At 37.4% G+C, this 22,288-nt stretch overlaps 1 protein-coding gene across 2 annotated transcripts; it reads right to left on the bottom strand.

Annotated features, from left to right (window-relative positions):
• Positions 1-2,830: 2,830 nt before the first annotated feature.
• Positions 2,831-8,648, bottom strand: LOC140838852 (C2 and GRAM domain-containing protein At1g03370-like). Of its 2 annotated transcripts, XM_073205459.1 has the most exons (9): positions 7,642-8,647; positions 6,077-7,318; positions 5,796-5,978; positions 5,377-5,660; positions 5,173-5,289; positions 4,497-4,759; positions 4,068-4,341; positions 3,644-3,916; positions 2,832-3,376 (listed from the first exon to the last, which is right to left on the bottom strand). In XM_073205459.1, the coding sequence occupies exons 1-9, from the start codon at positions 7,988-7,990 to the stop codon at positions 3,182-3,184; spliced, it is 3,180 nt and encodes a 1,059-aa protein (XP_073061560.1). In that variant the 5' UTR covers positions 7,991-8,647; the 3' UTR covers positions 2,832-3,181. The 2 variants fall into 2 exon arrangements, with proteins under 2 accessions (XP_073061559.1, XP_073061560.1); XM_073205458.1 differs by having other exon boundaries at positions 2,831-3,376; positions 5,173-5,660; positions 7,642-8,648.
• Between the last annotated feature and the right edge of the window lie 13,640 nt (positions 8,649-22,288).

Below are 22,288 nucleotides of genomic sequence, written 5' to 3'. Positions count from 1 at the left end.
AAGGGTTATCATCGGAAAATGTGAGTGAAAGTCGTCTACAGTGGACCCACTATGTGAAAAATGACATTTTACTTCGCCAGGCGTTACTTCCGCAAAAATAAATTAGGAAGTAATATATTACCAATAACTTCATTAATAACACAAGCGAAGTAAAATAATAAATTTTACTTCGGATGTTTAAAAACACGGGCTTCACTGTATTTTTTTTATATATTTTACTTCGGCATATCAATTTTGATGAAGTAAAAAATAATGAAAATATGTCTTAATGAAGTAAAAAGATTAAAACATGCGACGGGTTTTTTAAACCGTCGCCAAATTTTTAATCGGCGACGGTTTAATTTAACCCGTCGCTAATTTTAGCGACAGTCAAATAAAAACGTCGCATATTTAAAACTAGCGACTGTTTTTTAGAAACTGTCGCTATATTTAGCGACGGTTGTTATTTGACCGTCGCTAAAAGTAGCGACAGGTTAAAGTCAACCGTCGCCGATTTAAAATTTGGCGACGGTTAAAAAACACCGTCGCCATTTTCAAAAAAATTCCACCCCGCATATATTTCCCTCCATTTTAACCGTCGCCGATTTAAAATGTTGCGACAGTTTTTACTAAACCGTCGCCATTTTCAAAAAAATTCAATCCCGCCTATTTTTCCCTCTATTTTCTTCCACCACTCTCTATAAATACATACAAATTCTCTCCAATTTATTCCATTCACTTCACAACAATTAAAATTTTTTCTCACTTACACAGTTTTACAACTTCACAACACTTAAAATTTTTATCACTTACACGATTTTACAATTTCACAACACTTAAAATTTTTATTTCTTACACGATTTTACCACTTTACAATACTTAAAATTTTTATCTCTTACACGATTGTACCAATTCATAACACAGATTTATTAAATTTTTTATATTTTACCGCACCAATTCATAACACAGATTTATTAAATTTTTTTTTATTTTACCTAACATATTAGCGACGGAACACAACCCCGTCGCTAAGTAGCAACGGTTTTTGATATAAATTCCGTCGCATACTAGCGACGGTGTTTAACATGACTTCCGTCGCAATATAGCGACGGCTTTTAAAATGCCGTCGCACAATAGCGACGGTTTTTAACATGAATTCCGTCGCTAAATAATAATTAAGAGGAAGTTATATAATATACTACTTCATTATTCACTATAATCGATGAAGTAAAACACATTTATTACTTCGACACCGGTCCAATTCTGGACCGGTTTTCCTCCCAAAACCGGCCAAAAGACTTTGGCATTTTCAATACTACAACTTCGGGTATTATGTGAAGTAAAAGGTACATCTATTACTTCACGTCCATATACTTCGGCACTTAAGTACCCTATTACTTCAGATATTATCTGAAGTAAAAAGTGATTTTTGGCATAGTGACCGTCGCATACGTTGGCTTCTCAATAGATATTAAACTAATAAAAAAGTTGCATATAAACTCAAAAAATTTATACCATCCAATAGGAAAAATTTAAAAATTTTACACCATTCAATAGAGTGATTAGTTTTTAATATTACAATTGATATTAGAGTCAATGTCACATGTTTGATTCTTATAGATTACAATGAGTGTAATTATTGTGAATTAGATTGTTGGCGTGAAATAATTGACTCTGTTAGGAGAGCAATAGAAACACGACACTTAAGCTATCGTATAATTTTAAAATGAAAGTACACTGTCACCACCAGCTATAATTTTATAAAGTAACAAATATTTGATCATTTAGATGCTCTCCAGATGGTTTTATCTATTAAAGTTTCCCTTAAATAACATGTTTTATAGATTATATCTACCAGATAAAGATATGCTTTTTCCTCACATCTTAGAAAAAATTTATCTTATGATTTTTTTATAAAATATATTTATAAGATAAAGATATGATATTCCTACTTCTTCAACAAGATACATATTTGTGAGCCCGTGACCACCCCCTCACCCCATCTTGAAATATTATTTCAATGAACTTGGATTGCAAAGAGAGAGTGCTTTGTATTTTAATTTATCATAATTGAAAACAATTATCTTAATTCAAAAAGTTTATGTAACAATAATATTTAAATCATGAAATGGAATATTATTTAGAAAAATGAGATTGGGCATGATTTGTTGGTTGGCACCACATTTCCAATTAGGAATTTTAATGGGGAAAATTGGTGGTGTGGGCCTGTGAGTACAATGGACTAACCTATTCGTGGGCTCATCCAAGATACCATGTTGGCCCTCATTAAAACCGTATATTTTTCTAGTCTTCAGTTCTCGTACAATCAATTATCAATCCAATAACTCAGGCCCGTTGGTGGTCGGACAAAATAATATTTTATTTTTACTTCAAGAAATATTCCAGCTCAAATTTTTTTAAAATTAATTAGAATGATCTATTTAAAAAAAAAACGAGTAAATAATTACAAAATCTATTCTTGCCATCTATCATTCCAACCATGACAAAAACTTGTGTGAGATGGTCTCACGAGTCGTATTTTGTGAGACGGAGATCTTATTTGGGTGATTCATGAAAAAATATTACTTCTTATTCTAAGAGTCCGTTTCACAAGAGAACAACTCTCGAACCAGACAATTCACTCAAAAAATGAGCTACTCTTTTATGTCGTCGTTCTTACCCGTAGGTTATAAATACCCTTTGTTTCTGGTGCACTTGGCCATAAATTTTTTCATATATTAAATTTGAGACTGAATAGTCAGATGAAGTATAATTCATTGACCACAAGTTTTGTTATCTTCAAGCTCAAACAAATTATGTTTGAATAACTTCATGGTACCAAAAAAGGGTTAAAAAAAAAAACAAAGCAACACATTATTCCATTGTCCATGGATCATCTACAGCAAATTCAACATTTACAGAAGAACGGTATACCATCTTCTAAAACCCCAAAAAATGGATCCAGTTACATTTTTCCAACTAACATGTGCCCTCAAAGCAGGTTGCATACACTTTCACATATATAAAAATCATAACTGTGCAATGAACAAGAGTTACAGACATGGAATGATACCCCATCTGCACCAGGCTTGTCAATAACGTGTATTTCGTAACCGAGCTTCATCCTACTTATGTCAGATTTAGAGGCAATCGCTCCTCTCTGCAGAATACAAGAAAGATTTGTTTCTTTCCAATCAGTAATCTATGCCCCTGAAATGTATTCCTTCTCCAGGACGCTGAACATGATTTTAAGGCGATCCTGCAAATTAGACAGGATGTTTTTTGTGATTCTCTTTTGATATATTGTGTATCTCAACCACGCGATTCCGATGTATACTTGGACATTGCATCCTACGGACCTTGAAGGTAAATCTTCGACTTGATACCTTAAATGAAGCTGCATAAAAACCACCACGCGTTATCAGTGAAAGGAATCTTGCATCAGGACAGAGCCATGATTTTGTAATAGGGGAACTAGACCGGAGTTCATGAGGGGAGGAAAGTAGAATTTTTCAGAAAAAAATTACTGATAAAATCTAAAAAATTTCACTTGGCCTTTGCTAGATCCACACCTGTTTGTTTTACGTCAGCAAAAAAATATAAATCATACTAGTCAAGACTGGAGCCATAGATATTTCATGTAGTTGGTCAGCAATGCTCTTACAGTGAAATAGTCGCCGAGAGGAACCCCGTGGAGAGTCATGACCTCTTCTATAAGCCAACCATTTCTGTCGGGAAGCGTAGACTTTTGCTGAGTGCTGGTCACTTCTCCTCTGTAACGGGATACATGTTTATCGAATTTGTAATATAGTTGTCTCTGATAAACATCCGAATTTTCAGATTCCCAGGGGGTGTGAGAGTAGTTGAGGCATCCGGCTCGTTCCATGACGTTTTGATCAATTTCACCCCCTCTGAACAACTCCATAAAGAAACTAGTCTGGAAGTAATGAATGAAAACTTTTAACATCTCAACAAACACACGAAGCAAATATGGATTGCATGGAGAATCAAAATCTCATAGCAGAGAAAATCAATCTGATCTAAACAAAAACGTAAATAAATGGTGGTGCAAAAGGTTTAACACTCACAGGAAGAGATAGGATTGAAGAATAAGCCATAGACATGTTAACATCCTCGATTCCAATAAAAGATCCACCCTCCTCAGTTTGAAGGGGTCTTAGTTCATTTTCATCATCTCCCGCTTGAAGATTTTGAGCCTCGAGTTCCTCTGCAGCTTGGACCTTTTTGGCTATGGAGTCCTCTACAGCAGTTTCTTCACTATTAGAATTGGATTCTTCCTCAACCATTTCAACCTTTTGTGCAGGAGTCAAGGCTCTTGCCTTCCAGAGTACCATGATTGTTCTGAACAGTATTCACAAGTTTTCTTTTAGAAAAAGAAACTTGGATAAATTATGAATACGTAGAAAATGTACATAATCGTGAGCAAAATCATTCTAACACGCGGCAGATAAGCCATCCAGAAAAGAAGGGAGACTTAGCAGAATCAAGATTATTACCTATGAGCAACATTGAAAGATACGAATGAGTGAAAATGAAAATTCAGTCTGCCTTCTGAATCCTGTGTCCTCGCTCCATGCCGTGCATCAAAACCTTTTCCGGGCCTTAGTGTCATGATGATGATTGGACTTCCCATTGATGACAAAGTTGGAGGTATAACTTGAATATCTTCTATATCTTCCCAGAGAAAGTAAAACTTGGTTTTCCGACCAAATAGATCGGCATGGAACCCAATAATTCTTGGCGACAGGAAGAGACGGCCCTGCCATCACATCAATAAATCATTAACAATTACATAAATTGTGTAAACGCATAAAAGTGGGAGTTGGATTTGTTAATTCCAACTTAAATGATTTGGCTTATTGGCTAGTGTCCAATGATAAAAAGAAGATGATGATGATGCAATGAAACACAACACAAGACAATATAAGATCCTTGTATTTCAATCATAAAGGCCTACATTTACAACACAACACAGGAATAAAACTCTGATAAACTCTCCTAATTTTAAATTAAATAATCACCCATTTGTATTCACTTTTATAGAAGTAAAAATATCTTGATATAATATTTATTACAACTGGAATTATACAAAATATGCGTCATAAATTATTAATATCAAGTCTAAATTCCACAATATATTCTTTGATTTCTAACAGTTGCCGAAAAATATACCTGGAGAGGCATTTTCCTTTTCAAGTGGCAAGCAAAGTCATTGATGAGAAACTCCTCAGGTGGAAGTCCGAAAAGCTTTTGAAACGCTGAATTTGTTTGAGGAGAACGAACTCTTATCTGCAAACAATTCATGCATCGATTAACAAGAAAACTAAAAGTGTAATTTGACCGTGAAGTGAATCCATAAGACAGAGAGAATTTTACCTTTTTTCCGACCTCCTTTTCCATCTTAGTTATATAATCTTTCACGACATTGCTACCCCTTGTATCATTCAAGAAAATTCTTAAATGCAACTTTGACTGGCATGCTTGAGCTAACTTTCCTTGAAGAGTGATCCATACATCAGATAAATCTGAAATACTAGATTTCAAGAAATTAATCTGAGTGCGCCCAAGTGATATAGCTTCATCAAAGGGCCCATCAAAATCGAAAACTTCCATATCCAACACAGATGGAGGCTCATCCATTGCATCAAATTCAAAAATTTCTGCATGAGACATGGATCTCAGTGGAAATTGAACACAAAACATAACCACAAAATAAGAGTAAACTACATCTCAATCTTAGAAAGAAACATACCACACAATTAGCAACCAATAGAACAAAAAGATCCTAAATTTACCGTTCCAAAGAGGGTCAGATTTCTGGAACTTGATAGAGCTGGTTCTTGTTTTCCCGTTGCAAGTGAATACCACATAAGGATCCGAGAACCCACTTGAGTCAACAGCTGCAAAACTGCTTCCTTCAATTAAGGCAACCGTGAGCAACCAACCGTTCCCTTGTGCTTTGAGTCCATGATCCGTGCCTTCAACATAGCAATGGAAAGGGGTAAAATTCGCATTGTCAGATAGGTTGTCATTAACCCCAGAAACTACACAATCATGAATAATTTTATTTGAATACCTTTTTGCAATCTTGCCTGCATAAATCGAGAGATCAACTCCAGCGCTTGTTTGCCTTGCAGAATTAGTATCCCAGACACAAATAATTCACCAATGGAATCAGGCAAGTCCAAACCAATAAACTCAAGACCCTGAATGCTAGGCATGGCCAGCCATATATGCACAATAACATATAACCCTATAAAAATAGTCGAGAACACTGTGAAATTCACAAAATACTGAACCGCCAATTTCCAGTCGGACTGGCTCTCAGCCTGAAGAGTTGCCAAAAGTTGATCTTTCTCGGACCCGATATCTTTAATGTCAACCGGCTTTACATTCTGGGAGAGCAACTTCTGATACTGGTCAAAGCTGTCCTTTATGCCTTGTCTCGCTCCCCCTTCAATCATGCCTTTCATCATAGTGCTTTGCAAAAAGTTAACCCGCCAAGAAATTACCAGCCGAGATGACTGCTCCCCGGATGGTTGGTCTGGCCCTGGAGCAATGCAGTAAAGCACTTCGGCCCTAAAAGTTTTCCCATATGGAGCATCTGGAGTGCTCACAGAGGCTAAAACAGCAAATGTCTTTGAGTCAGCTTTCAAATATGTTTGTTCCTCTATAGCTTTTAAAGCTTTAATCAATTTACTCGGAGCTTTAGTATAGGAAACCACTCTTTTAAGGCTTTCACCTTCATTCTCAAATTTCCAGGGTCCTATCAACAAATCAGTAGAACCTTGTAAGTCCGATGAAGACTTCAAAAAGTTTGAATCAGGCGAAAAGAGTATCGAGTTCAGCTCCTGTGGCCTTATTCCATAGAGTTGGTCCACAACTATCCCTCCGGATAAGCTACTTGGAACTTCGCCTCCTCGGTCCCTCATCTCCATACTTTTCATCAATTCTTCAAAATCAACTGATGAGGATTTTTCTTCGGACGACTTCTCCTCCAACACCACGGAATCCACACCTTGGGTTAACTCTGCTGCATCAGTTGCATCAGCAGTAGCAACAGGCATTGAGTCCACGTTTTTATTAAACATTTGAGCAATTCTACCAGCTAATGTTGTTTGATATAATTTTTCCTCTCTAGACGGGACAGAATCTTCTACCCTCATAGGGGAAGATGGTCTTAGAGAAGACGACTTCCTTGGCGAGCCTAGAGAATCTACAGACTTTCTTGGCGAGTTTAAGTTTACAGAATCGCTGAATTGTGGCACATCCAATAATGAGTTATTATTTGACAAACACACTGTGAGAAGAATTTCACCTATATACGAGAATAGAGCACTTGTCAATTATCAGCTGATGAACTAAATGAGGACTTCTACTAAACATCCCATCTTTTTATTTATGAAAAATCACTCCATCATCCATCATAATCATAAATAAAGAAAAGCTGGAAAGTAAACTAATCTATCACTCAACATATCGAACTCTCCATTGACCTATTATTCAACCAAACATATCCTAACTTGAACAACTATTTTAGAATCATAAACGCAAAATCCAAAATTTCATCACAGGTGATCTCAAAGTACATAATCAACAATGCCCATTAGAGAAAAAAAAAACATTAAGTTAAATCCATACCACAATCTTTGTTTTTGGCCTTTCTATCCTTAGGCTGCAAGGAGAACCAAATAGTGCCAAGGGACTTGTCCTTGGCTTCAAAAACCCAAGAAACGGGCACCTTGACCTCCCCAATAAAATCATCATTGAAGAACATGTCTTCATCAAAAACAGATATAAGAAGCTCTTCTTTCAAATCATCGACTTTAAAATAAAATTCCTCACACCATGAAGGGTTCAAGCATTTCTTGATAACTTTGCTCCTGTACCTCTGCCTCCCTAACTGTAGTTTCACATACGGATCACTGAACCCGTTTGGGTCCATTGCCGGTAGGTTTCTTGCTTCGATTACGCGCACTAGAAGCTTCATTGTTCGCGGGAAACCAAATCAAGATCGAGTCTTTAGTTATTCCATCCCAAGAAAAACAAATTTCATTCTTGGTAAATAAATGAATCTTACATGAATAATTGAATTTCTACGGGGACAAATGCCGTGTTCAAGAAAGGAAACGCGTATTGTTTGCAATAAATAATATGCTTTGAACGGGATGGATTAATTCAATCGATAAATAATATGCTTCCAAAGATCAAAACTTTAGGTACAGAAATCACACAGAGTAAAGGGTTTACAAATAAACCATAAAGTTCAAATCTTATGATATAAAAAACAGAGCCGATCACTCGGAAAGAAACCGTAAGAACTCGAGAGAAACTGAACTGTAGTGTGAAGTAATTGGCTCGCTTCCGATTGAAGAGCAGGCAAAGTTAAAGTTCGGATTCTTGAGAAAAGAACACAACAGAATGAACTCTTCAAAGATCAAGAAAAATGGAGTTTAGATTCATGGCTACTAGGGAAAGTTGAAAATTGAGCGTTTGACTTTTCGAAGCTCAGCACGTATCCTTCGTGTACTTTCTTTCGAGCATTGACTTACAATAAACAATTTTCCATTTCACTGCCATTTCTGTTTTTCTACCATTTTAACATTGATAGATCTGCACAAAACAAAAACATATTCCAGAATTGACTGTTAGTCTGTTAATTAAGTAAGAGCAAAAGATGGAACGCATCTCTATTTAATTGGCAACAACGTACATTAATTATTCTAATAATTTGGATAATAAATTTCAAAAGATTTGAATTATTTTGCATGGATTTTATGCATATTACAGTTTTAGTTAATTTAGTTGTATTCTATCTTTTAAAAAAATTAGTTATTCTGATTAATGTGTACATGTATATTTTGAAGTAGATTTATATGTATATTCGATTTGGTAAATGGCAAGTTAGCTTTAACCAAATAAAATTTAATTGGTTTTGTTTTTTATAATTCGATCACGCCGAAATGATCTGTTAGGATTATTTTGTTCGACAGATAGCAATAAATAGTGAAAGTATCAGAAAAAGAGTAGAACTGGTAAATTTGTGTTTTTTCAGAATTAAATGTTGTTCCAGATGTTACAGCATCTCGGACAACATCTACATGCAGCGGAAACTTTTTATAACACAAATTGACAAAAAAAAAATAGATGGACGAGATTAAATATGCACAAATATAAATACTTGTGCGGTGCCTTATGACAAAAATTAATCACTATAAAACCAAAACGTTTACACAAAAACCTATCACTAGTGATTGTACCAAAATCAATTTCCTCAACAAGTCGAGAAAACAAATGCTTTCTAAAAACAAACAATCAGAATAAAACTAAAACGAGAAAGCAAAAACATGATGCCAAAAGGGAATCCACGAAAACAGTCTTCAGCCAACTTCTTCCCAGATGTTGTCTGCAAATGTTTCCAACACTGAAGGCAACTTTTGCTATCGGCAGTCTTTTCAGCAGCAGCAACGTTGTCACTCTTCTTCCCTGAGATTTTTGCGTGCAAAGTGCGTGTATTATATTTAATACTGAACGGCCACACTTCAAAGTCCTAGGTCTTCCTTTTTATATATGGGAGCCTTATCTCACAAGGAAACCTATTGATCAAGGAAAGTAAGAGTTTTATTAGAAATAAACTCTATTAAACATTGATATCATATCTTATCAAATCATCCACATAAATATAAGATCTTAACTGTGTGCTCAAATATATTTTCACAATTATCTCGTTATCCTAAGAAAGGCAAAACCACATAATATAATCATACTTAATTTAAATCAAACGATATAGTTAGGGAAATAATTTAGCTCTATAATTCTTTTATACTTGACAATATTATTTCCCTTCAATCTCCCCATTTTTTCCTTTCTTGGACAAAACGAGATCAAACCCATTTATCCTTTGGCAGCTCAAAACAACTCCCCCTGAATTCAAGCCTGTTTGTCTCCCCCTGAATAAAATACTGTTAGTAGTAGTGTTGTGAATAATGTTCGCAACATTCAGAACAACACCTGCACCAATTCTTTGATTACACAAGGAGTAAAAGACATAAGAACCTAGTCACAACGAGAAAATGAAAAATACGAGAAAATGCAAAATAGTAGAAGAGCGAGCCGATATCTCATTACAACAGTAACCCTCATTCATCATCCTCATCACTATCAGTATCATCCTCCTCATTTTCATCACTGTCATCCTTATTTCCAGATGGACCAGCACCAGCATCATTATCTCCCCCTTTTTGTCCATGAAAGACTCCGACTGCCAACAGTGCTTGGATGGTAATAGCCACATCCTCATAGAAAGCCAAATCAGTTTTGGCTTGTTCTATCTTCTTAAGGGCATGATCAAGAAAACGCTGAGCACCAGTGACTGATATCTTCACATATCCAGACGTGGAGGGAACGGATGTAGAAGGCTCAGTAGACGGGGGTACCGAGGCAGAGGCGGTTTGAGAGGGTCCTGGCGTCGGTTCTGGAGCTGACTCAGACCAGGGGAGATCAATCTTTCGAGGTCCCTGAAGCAGGGCAGGAACAATTTTTAGTAACTGTTTAGGCTGAGTAAATGGTTCTGTGATATCCTTGATGAACCCTTGTGCTTCCAAGATTCCGTAAATAAGAGAGGGAAACGGGAGCTTGGATAATTTGAGACCCCCATTTGCATATTGTAGAACCAAACCAAAGACCATGCGGCCAAAATTATGAGTATGGTTGCCAATGGCAAAGAGAGTTAGGGCCTGAGACTTTGTGACCATTGTGGTGTTAGTGGTTGGGGTCCAGTTGCGGGTTGCGACCTTGTGAAGGACTGAGTACAAGGAAGTGAGTTTGGCAGACGAGACCTTGGCGGAATGAGCAGGGAATTTACTGACCAGACCACCCACGAGGACGGAGATGACTTCATTAAGATCTGGTGGAGGACTTTCTGCTATTGCGGGTGTATTGTAGTGAGCATTTATAATATCAGGATTGAAGTTGTATACCCGATTGCGCACAAAAACTTGGCCAAACTTGGGGGATCGCGGATTTCCAACACTCGAGGAGAGATTGCCATAGAATTCAAGCACAACCTTATGACAGTAAGGTATGACAGAGGAGACCGTGGAAAACATACCTCGAGACCTTAAAAACTCAATTAAATTGTACCGAGAGAAGGTGTCTAGATCCGCATTTCGTTCGTCAATAAACTCTCGATTGACATAGAGTGACCAATTGGAGAAAGATGTTTCAGAGTAAAACATGTCATTGTAGCGGCTAGCCAGATCATAGGCGGAAAGGTCAATGGTGTCCTCAGTGTCTTCCACATCTGAGACAACATTCCGAGGGGCAGGGACATAACCTTGCAGCGTATCAGCGGAGGCACTGGATGCAATGGGATCAGCGGATCCAGAGGGATGAGGAACTTGCTGACTCTTCAGGTTATCCATGAATTGAGCCAACGTAATTTCCTCATCACGAGGTGGTGAGGCCAATGGTGGAGAGCTTCTGGGTGCGGGTTTATCTGATTCAGTGGTTTCCCTGGACGAAGAGCTGCTCGTCGTAAGGTGAGGGGCAGGCTTCTTGCGCCCCACAAACTCATAATCAGCATCATTAGAGTCATCCCCAGATGAATATTCAGGATCAACAAGCGATGGTCGGCTGGGTCCCTCTCCTTTGCGAAGAAATCGCTTCGAGGTGGTTAAGTCAGGGTTATACCCTGCTTGTCTTTTGGAACGACGGACTGGTTGACACGGAGGGTCAAACTCTTGGATAATCGGAGGATTATCAACATCGTAGGCATTCCCTGGTTCACCAGGGGCTATTACTTCCAGAGGCATTGGTTCTTCAGCCGAAACCACCAGCGGTAGAGGCGTTGCGCCAGTGGATGTCGTGGTAGATGTTGGCTCGTTAGGGGCATCATCTTCTGTGTGTCCCATTTCACTTCGAATATCAAGAAGATCATAACCCTTGCCTGCCATGGACGGTGAATTGGAAATTAAATTGGCGTTGGTAGAGAGAAATTATAGATAAAAGTAAGAGAGTACAAATGAAACTGATTCGAGGGTTTAAAGGAATGCGAGTGAGAAAGGCGGTGTAGAGAAGATGAGATTATCATGAAATCACAGTGCATCACTAAATTGGTAACTAATTGATCCAACGGTAACAATGCGAACGGTAATTAGGCGATATGAACAACTAGCCGTTAGCCCTGTCCAGTGAGTACCGAATTACTTTAGAGCAATACCAATTTCAAATATTCCAGAATTAAACCCACATCGAATTTAACTCCACTCGACAGCAAGAATCACATAAATTCGACATTTTCGCACAGTCTGAATTGTCACCGAATTTTTCCTTTGTTGAAGTATTAATATCCTTGTGACACAACAATACTCACAGAGATATGTTTATGCATGACTTACATATGCCTAAAGCAGAATGTAACATAAATAGAAACATAAGAGCAAATATGAGGTATGTGTACAGATGAAGTGTTGTCACAAATGTTGGCAACATCTCCTGACAGCAAGTACAATTCCAGAAAACAAATTTGAATTTTCTTCACACTTGGTGACTTATCCACTTTCTGAACATAGGAGTGGTAGCTCCCACACTAGGAGAACGGTCTTCATTGGACTCTCCTAGGTAGCTGTTTCCATTTTCTCCTATATTTGTGCTAATCTTTAGAAGGGGTAGCTTTCACACTAAAAGCACAGCCTTCATTGGGCTCTTTTAGGTAGTTTTTACCATCTTTCCTTCTAATCACAGACCCGTCTCTTTATTTTTCAATTTTCTTAGGTGACTTGACACATTGGTTAGAGTCAAGTGGCCAGTCTCCAAGTTCTTTGTGACAAAGTTCAAATGTATAGGTGCGAAGATTTAAAGGAAAATAAGGAATTGTACATGCATCGGAAATTTCTGCCACATAGTTTCAACACAGCATATCACCGTATGAATGAAATGCAGTATGCCTAAGTCTTAAAAATGCACATGCAGCTTAGGTGTTGTCCGAGATGTTATAACATCTGGGACAACATCTATGAATGATCAGGCAGAACACATGCTGAGAGATTTCCTAAGGTTGGAGAATCTCTCGAAATCTAATGCTTTCGTGAATATGTCAGCCAATTGGTTATTTGTACCAACAAACTCAATTCGAATCAATCCTTTCTCCACCAAATCTCGAATAAAGTGATGTCTAATGTCAATGTGTTTAGTTCGAGAGTGTTGTACTGGATTCTTTGAAATATTGATTGCACTTGAATTATCACAATAAACAACTAGAGTTTCACTCTTAAAACCATATTCTTCTATCATTTGGTTCATCCACAACAGTTGGGAACAACAGCTTCCAGCTGACACATATTCAGATTCTGCAGTTGAAAGTGATACACAATTTTGTTTCCTACTATACCATGAGATTAGATTATTTCCAAGATAAAAGCAACCCCCAGATGTACTTTTTCTATCATATCACCCGCCCAATCTGCATTAGAAAATCCTATCAAATTTGAGTTGGTTTCGTGTGTATACTATAATCCTAGCTCAATGGATCCGGCTATGTAACGTAGAATACGTTTTACAGCTCTTAAGTGTGAAGTTTTAGGATTAGATTGGTATCTAGCACACAAACACACACTAAACATGATGTCAGGACGACTGGCAGTCAAATACAGGAGGCTACCTATGATGCTACGATATAAGGTGTTGTCAACATTTTCAGCAACATCATCTTTGCACAATTTTTCACTCGAGCCGATAGGAGTTTTCATGTGTTTGGTGTTCTCATTTGCAAATTTCTTAATTAGATTCTTCGCATATTTGCTTTGACACAAAAAGATGTCATCATGCATTTGTTTAATTTGCAAACCAAGAAAGAAGCTTAATTCACCAACCATGCTCATCTCAAATGTAGATGACATGCACTCAACGAAATCATTAATATGCTTTTGAGATGAGGAACCAAAGATTATATCATCAACATAGATTTGGCAAATAAGAATCTCACCTTTGGACTTTTGAATGAAAAGAGTTTTGTCTACCTCACCTCGTTTGAAACCAATCTCAAGCAGATATTCAGTCAATCTCCCATACCAAGCACGTGGTGCTTGCTTAAGCCATAAAGTGCCTTCTTCAGCTTGTAGACATGATCCAAATGGTGTGGATCCTCAAAACCCTTAGGTTGTCTAACATATACTTCCTCACTCAAAATTCCATTTAAAAATGCACTTTTAACATCCATTTGAAAGATTTTGATTTTCAAGTAGCATGCAATGGCTAGTAATAGTCTGACTGACTCTATACGGGCAACAGGAGCAAAGGTCTCATCAAAGTCAACCCCCTCAACCTGTGTATACCCTTGAGCAACCAACCTTGCTTTGTTTCTAATGATGTTTCCTGACTCATCGGCTTTATTTTTAAAGATCCATTTTGTACCAATTATGTTGACATGGTCAGGTGGTGGAACCAAGTTCCACACATCATTTCGAACAAATTGCTCAAGTTCATCATGCATTGCATTTATCCAAAACTCATCTTTCAAGGCTTCATCCACATTTTTAGGCTCAATGTCGGATATGAAACATGAAAATCTAACCTGTGAGTATGTGGAGCTCATGCAGATTAGACCAGCCGTTTTTTGGTAATCAATCTTTTCTTTCTTTCGAGTTTGGACCTCTTCACGCACATTTCCGATTATCTGAGATGATGGGTGATATTTCTGGATTTTGTTTGGAATAATCTGTCCATCATCTACTGTATCATCATTGCACTGCGTTTCTTCAGGTTCGGTGACTTCAGTGTCACATGTTGTGCCAGATGTTGCAACATCAGGGGAAACATCTGTATTTTCCAGTGAGATTGACTTGTCCTGAAGGTCTTCAATATCATCTTCAGCAGTTTTCTTTTTGAGGTCTGCACAGTCATCAAAAACAACATTAATGGATTCCATACTAGTCCTAGTTCTTAAGTTAAACATGCGATAAGCTCGACTATTAGTGGCATATCCCAAAAATAAACACTTATCACTCTTTGAGTCAAACTTTGCAAGTTGATCCCTGTCATTCAAAACGTAACATACACAGCCAAAAACATGAAAATATCTAAGATTAGGCTTCTTTCCCATAATAATTTCATAAGAGGTCATGGTTGATCCACTTCTTAGATACACCCTGTTGGAAATATGACATGCTGTGTTAAGGGCTTCTGCCCAAAAACGCTTTGCAAGGTTCTTTGAAGTTAGCATTACTCTTGCCATTTCTTGCAAAGTCATGTTCTTACGTTCGGCAATGCCATTTTGTTGTGGTGTTTTTGGTGCTGAAAATTCATGAGAAATACCTTTCCTGTCACAAAAGGATGAGAATGAGCGATTTTCAAATTCTTTACCGTGATCAGTTCTAATCCTTCTTATCTTCAGACTGTGGAGGTTAGTGATTCTTGTGATCAAATTTTTGAATACATCGAACGTATTTGACTTCTCTTTAATAAAATTAACCCATGAAAAACGGGAGAAGTCATCAACACACACGAAAGAGTATTTCTTACCTCCGAAGCTCTCAACTTCCATAGGACCCATAAGATCCATGTGTAGTAATTCCAGACATCGTGTTGTCCCAGATGTTGGCAACACTGGATGCGACACGTGAGTCTGTTTACCCTTTTGACAGTCACCGCACACATATGGTACACCAGTAGAGAGATTAGGCATACCTCTTACTGCATCGTACTTACTCAAGTTTTTCAGGGTTTTGAAATTTGCATGTCCGAGTTTTTGATGCCAAAGATCAAGTTCAGTGATTTGCACATGCTTGCATGAAAGGTCTTCTCCTATTTGGTAGCAATTGTCTGAGGACCTTGTACCTGTCATAATATACACATTTGATTCATCAAAGACTTCACAGTTATGTTTATCAAATTTAACAAACAAATTATTATCACATAATTGGCTTATGCTTATCAAATTTGAATTTAATCCTTCAACATGGAGCACATTGTGAAGCCTTAGCAGTCCTTCAACATTCAGTGTACCCTTTCCTACAATTCTTCCTTTTGCTCCCCCTCCATAGGTCACTCTACCACACTTTTGTTCTACATAATCGGTTATATGTTCTTTAGAACCGGTCATATGGCGTGAGCTTCCACTATCAAAGTACCAATGACCTGCAGTATTAGTTTTCAACGAAGTATAGACAACTTTACAGTGAGTTTTTACCTTTGGGACCCAAATTTGTCTTACTGTAGGTCGATGATAGGAGGTGTTGCGGGAAATGTTGTACAACATTCGGGGCAACATCTGGCTCGACTTTCGATTCATGCGATCATCCCTGAGTTTAAAACAGTAGGGCCTTATATGACTAGGCTTAAAGCAGTAATGACATACATACCTTCGTTTTCTTCTTTTAGGAACATGTGTAGTATGTTGTCTTTTTGTTGGAGAGCTTTTGATTGAAGATGTAGTTTGAGATGGTGTGAATGTTTCAGCTTTTCCTTTCAGAAACACAGTAGATTTTGAACACTCGCCTATTTCAAACACACTGTCTTTGAATCCCAGACCCTTCTTGTCATCTCTTCCCATTGAAAGAATATTCAAGCTTTGATGTGCTCGAATTAAACTTGGACAGGGTTTCAGTTGCCTTTTGAAGTTCTTCTTTGATATTACCAAGTTCTAAATCCTTTTTGCTCAAAATTACCTCGAGTTTAGCAACCACTGCTTTTAGATCAGCATTTTCTTTCGCCACCGATTTCATTTCGGCATTTTCTTTCATGAGATTTTCATTAAGCTTGTTTCTCTTGGTCCAATCTTCAAACAATTCTTCATAAAGCTCCTGGACACTTTCAAGAGTAAGTTCTTCACCATCAACCTCCAGATCTTCTTCACTCAAGTTACCAGAAACTGTAGAGTTAAAGCAGACTGATTTTTCACAAATGTTGCGGTCAGGTGTACCAACACCTAGGACAACACCTAAAGGATTCACTTGTAGCAAGCGGGTTTCTGTCAGTAGTACAGTTAGGGAGGTTTGATTGTCTTCATCAGTGGTCTTCTCCTCAAGATCTGATTCCTCATCGCTTAGAGATGCATTGTAGCCTTTGTTCTTGCGTAATCTGTTTGCACACTCATTTGCGTAGTGACCGAAACCTTGGCATTCTCTACACTGCACCGAATCATATTTCCTTGGTTTCATTTGTCCCTTGCCTTCGTTCCTTGTTTGAATTTGAAGCTTCGCAGGAAATCTTTGTGGCCTTTCAGGTACAGGAAGGCTCGGAGACTTGGACGACTGTGCATCCTTCTTATCTCGGATTCTCTTCAAGGAATCACCAAATTTCTTTGTGATGAAGGAGATAGAGTCCTCGCAGAGATCAGAATCATTGACTTCTTGGGATATTTGAAGGAGTTCATTGTAGGAGTCATTTGAAGTTTGAAGTGCAATTGTCTTCCTTTTATCCTTCTTTTGCATGTCCAGGTTCATCTCAAACGTCCGTAGTGAGCTGATAAGATCTTCCACTGACATCTTAGACGTGTCCTTAGCTTCATCTATTGCGCAGATTTTTATGTTGAACCTTTCAGGCAGAGAACGGAGGATTTTTCTTACTAGACGCTCACTTGAGATAGCTTCTCCAGCACTGAATGCCTCATTAGCAATCTCCCGTAGGCGACGATCGTACTCGAGTATGCTTTCAGATTCTTCCATCCTCATCATCTCGAATTTGGAGGTAAGCAGCCTTAGTCTGGTTCGTCTCACACTCTCAGACCCTTCACAATGACATTGAAGGATATCCCATGCACTCTTAGCCGAAGTACAGTTTGTGATTAAATTGAACATGTTCATATCCACCGATGTGATTATATCATTCAAAGCCTTTGAGTTATGGTTTGAATTTTGTACTTCGTCAGCAGTCCAGTCAGTTTCAGGCTTTGGCCGTTTGTCACCTTCTTGATCCATCACGACTGGTGGGGTCCATCCATTGATGACACGCTGCCATGCCCGTTCATCCAGAGATTTTATGTAGTATCTTATCTTAACCTTCCATAGGCTGTAATTAGTACCATCGAGTACTGGTTGTCGAAGTGCAGCGCTTGCAAACGAGATGTCCATTAGTTATTTCTGTGACAAACAAAACAAAAACCAGAATCAGCACTTAGTATATCAAGAGTTGGCTCTGATACCACTTGTTAGGATTATTTTGTTCGACAGATATCAATAAATAGTGAAAGTATCAGAAAAAGAGTAGAACTGGTAAATTTGTATTTTGTCAGAATTAAATGTTGTTCCAGATGTTACAACATCTCGGACAACATCTACATGCAGCGGAAACTTTTTATAACACAAATTGACAAAAAAAAAAATAGATGGACGAGATTAAATATGCACAAATATAAATACTTGTGCGGTGTCTTATGACAAAAATTAATCACTATAAAACCAAAACGTTTACACAAAAACCTATCACTAGTGATTGTACCAAAATCAATTTCATCAACAAGTCGAGAAAACAAATGCTTTCTAAAAACAAACAATCAGAATAAAACTAAAACGAGAAAGCAAAAACATGATGCCAAAAGGGAATCCACGAAAACAGTCTTCAGCCAACTTCTTCCCAGATGTTGTCTGCAAATGTTTCCAACACTTAAGGCAACTTTTGCTATCGGCAGTCTTCTCAGCAGCAGCAACGTTGTCACTCTTCTTCCCTGAGATTTTTGCGTGCAAAGTGCGTGTATTATATTTAATACTGAACGGCCACACTTCAAAGTCCTAGGTCTTCCTTTTTATATATGGGAGCCTTATCTCACAAGGAAACCTATTGATCAAGGAAAGTAAGAGTTTTATTAGAAATAAACTCTATTAAACATTGATATCATATCTTATCAAATCATCCACATAAATATAAGATCTTAACTGTGTGCTCAAATATATTTTCACAATTATCTCGTTATCCTAAGAAAGGCAAAACCACATAATATAATCATACTTAATTTAAATCAAACGATATAGTTAGGGAAATAATTTAGCTCTATAATTCTTTTATACTTGACAATATTATTTCCCTTCAATCTCCCCATTTTTTCCTTTCTTGGACAAAACGAGATCAAACCCATTTATCCTTTGGCAGCTCAAAACAACTCCCCCTGAATTCAAGCCTGTTTGTCTCCCCCTGAATAAAATACTGTTAGTAGTAGTGTTGTGAATAATGTTCGCAACATTCAGAACAACACCTGCACCAATTCTTTGATTACACAAGGAGTAAAAGACATAAGAACCTAGTCACAACTTGAAAATGCAAAATACGAGAAAATGCAAAATAGTAGAAGAGCGAGCCGATATCTCATGACAACAGTAACCCTCATTCATCATCCTCATCACTATCAGTATCATCCTCCTCATTTTCATCACTGTCATCCTTAGTTCCAGAGGGACCAGCACTAGCATCATTATTAACTGTGTGCTCAAATATATTTTCACAATTATCTCGTTATCCTAAGAAAGGCAAAACCACATAATATAATCATACTTAACTTAAATCAAACGATATAGTTAGGGAAATAATTTAGCTATATAATTCTTTTATACTTGACAATATTATTTCCCTTCATGATCGATCAATTGGACATCTTATTGCAAGCTAAATGTATCAAATAAATGTATTATTTAATATTTTAATTGAATATAGATGCATATATTTTTACTATATTGTTAAAAATGATATCATGTTTTTATTTCTTTTCTTGATAATTATAAGTTTTGGTGATATGCTGTAAAACAGGAAAGTGCACTTGATGGAATTCAGCAAATATGTAAAATCAGCAGAAGAATATCAGAAGCAGAGATGTAAACGAATCAAATTGCTCGCGGGCTACTCGGAGCTCGACTCAGTGAAAACCTCGTTCGAGATCGTTCCTTAAGCTTATCGAGCCAAACTCGGCAATTTTATTGGACCGAGCTCGAGCTTTAGATCGGTTTCTAAGCTCGTGATCATGTTCCTCTTAGGGCTAGCTTGTTGAGCTATGAGTTTATGTCACACATTCATATTTTAGGGAAACGCGGGATATTGAAATGCAATAAATGAAAAACATATCCTTTAAGTATTCATATCTTAGTTGGCCTTGGATAAAAATACTCGACAAGCGCTAAAACGAGTTTTTTAGACGAAATAAAAAATGAGCTTGTTTAACGAGCTCGAAAACGAGTTTCACTTAATGAGCCAAGTTCAAGCTTGAGCTAGGATCATTAAACATGATAAACGAGTTATTAATGAACCGATCTCCATTTATAATAAACCGAGCTCGAGCTATTCATGATCTTAGTATTTTTCAAACGAGCCGAGCTCGAGCCTAATAAATAAAGATCGAATCGAGCTTGAGATGGATAGTGCTCGGCTCGGCTCGTTTACATCCCCTAATCAAAAGACTCCTCTCACATATTTCAGAAGACCTTATCTAGGAAGTCTTATCTGAAAATTAACTTAATATCATGTGATTTCACTGAATCATATTGTAGTGTCCAAATTCAGTACACGTATAACCCATGCATTTATTTAATTATTAAAGTATTTATTTAAGTTAAATTGAGTTTTAGCCATGCATGATTTATTTGAATGCATTTTTTTTCAATTATTTATCTTTATGTGATGCACGTTAAAATGTTTTTCGAGTTTCATGTTCAGGCGATTATTCGAGGTGGGATCGAGAAAAAGACCGGTGACGATTTTTAGCAATTTAAAATGTGGTTTTTTTTTTAAGTTAAGGACGTGACATTTTAAATAATTTATTAGGTTTTTAGTATTTTAAAAGCTTTATTTATGTATTTAGTAATTTATGAGTTTAGAACTTTTAAAATTAGTGTGTAATTATTTTAATTGAGGAGTTTGATTAAATTAGTATGTGTTAACGTTAAATTAGTATTTTAATTAGTTAATTTAACACTAATTTCTCCTAATTAAAAACCCACACACACATTACACACACTCACACACACTTACATGTTTTTACACACACCAAAACACACAACACACCCTACACATCTTATTTTCAGATTTTTTTTTAAAAGAGAGAAAAATCTAGGGTTCTTCCATTTTTCAGCAGCCGCCCCTACCCCTCTAATTTTCTAGCGTATTTTCGTGTGTTTTCTTCAAAGATTTTAGCGTCACGATCGTCCCGGATCAACCCCACATCTCTCCTCGCTTCGGTATCGTCGTTACGGTATTTCAAATTATCAAAAGGCACGTATATTCTGTTATTTCTCCATCGATCTTGTCGTATTATGTGTTGTGTTATTTTTATGCGTAAAAATTTATGTGTGACGTTCGTCGTTTGAGCAGAAAATGGTTTGGATCAGTTTTGAAATAATTTTTAGATCTGAAAACTCGTTTTCGCTGTCTTTTTAAATACTGCGATTTTTCAGTCGTGGTTCTAAGAAAACTTTCAACGTGAAAATTGTAGAACTTTTCGATACCTTAGATTTGACGGTAAATTCGAAATATTTGGATAACAATTGAGTGAGTTATGACGTTTTTCGTGGGACTGCTCAAACTGCATTTTTCAGAAAATTATGTATTGATGTGTTCTTGAGATTTTATTGTTGCAGGCTTCGTTGAGGATCGACGGGTGTTCGTTGCTACGTCTAGGTATGCTTAGTATGATGTTGGGATGTTATTTGATATGTCGTTTAGTGTCGTTAGGCACTCGAATGCATTAGAAGTCATAGGAAACGAGTTGGTGTCAATTGCCACGTTTTTGAATTGTACGGTCGTAGGGTGGGCGTCGTTGCTTTGGGTGTTTGTGCGAATTTGGTTCGATGTTATGGCATGCTAAGATGGGTCTCGGGGTGTCGGTTCATAGTCCGTACGATCGAGTTTAGAGTGCTAAGAAATATGTGTATCAAATTTTCGTGGATTTCAAACTTGCGCAGGTACACGGACCCGGACACGGACCTTGGAACGGGGTCCGTGCCTTTATTTCTTATTAGTGCCATTTTTGCACACATACACGGACCCGGAGCCGGACCTGGGCATGGGGTCCGTGTCTCTTCTTCTTCCCGAGTACTATTTTTGCGCACCTACACGGACCCTAGTACGGGGTCTGTGTCCTCGATTCTTTTCGAGTCTTCGGTGTTCGAACCTACACGGACCCCTGCACGGATCCAGGCATGGGGTCCGTGTCCTTCATATTTTGGGAAAAATTTTATAGTATGCTTTGAGGTTCGATGTCATGGTGTAGTACAATGATTTACAAGGTCGAGTCATGGGAATTTTAGAACGTCCTAAGGAATTGAATGAGCTCGTAAGTAAGCATGATATTTACGTCTAAGTTATACAAGTT

This window comes from Primulina eburnea, chromosome 8, assembly GCF_022965805.1.
Source record: "Primulina eburnea isolate SZY01 chromosome 8, ASM2296580v1, whole genome shotgun sequence".
Classification (NCBI taxonomy): Eukaryota; Viridiplantae; Streptophyta; class Magnoliopsida; order Lamiales; family Gesneriaceae; genus Primulina; species Primulina eburnea.
Note: the sequence above shows the minus strand (reverse complement) of the source record. Positions and strands in the feature narration are given on the sequence as shown.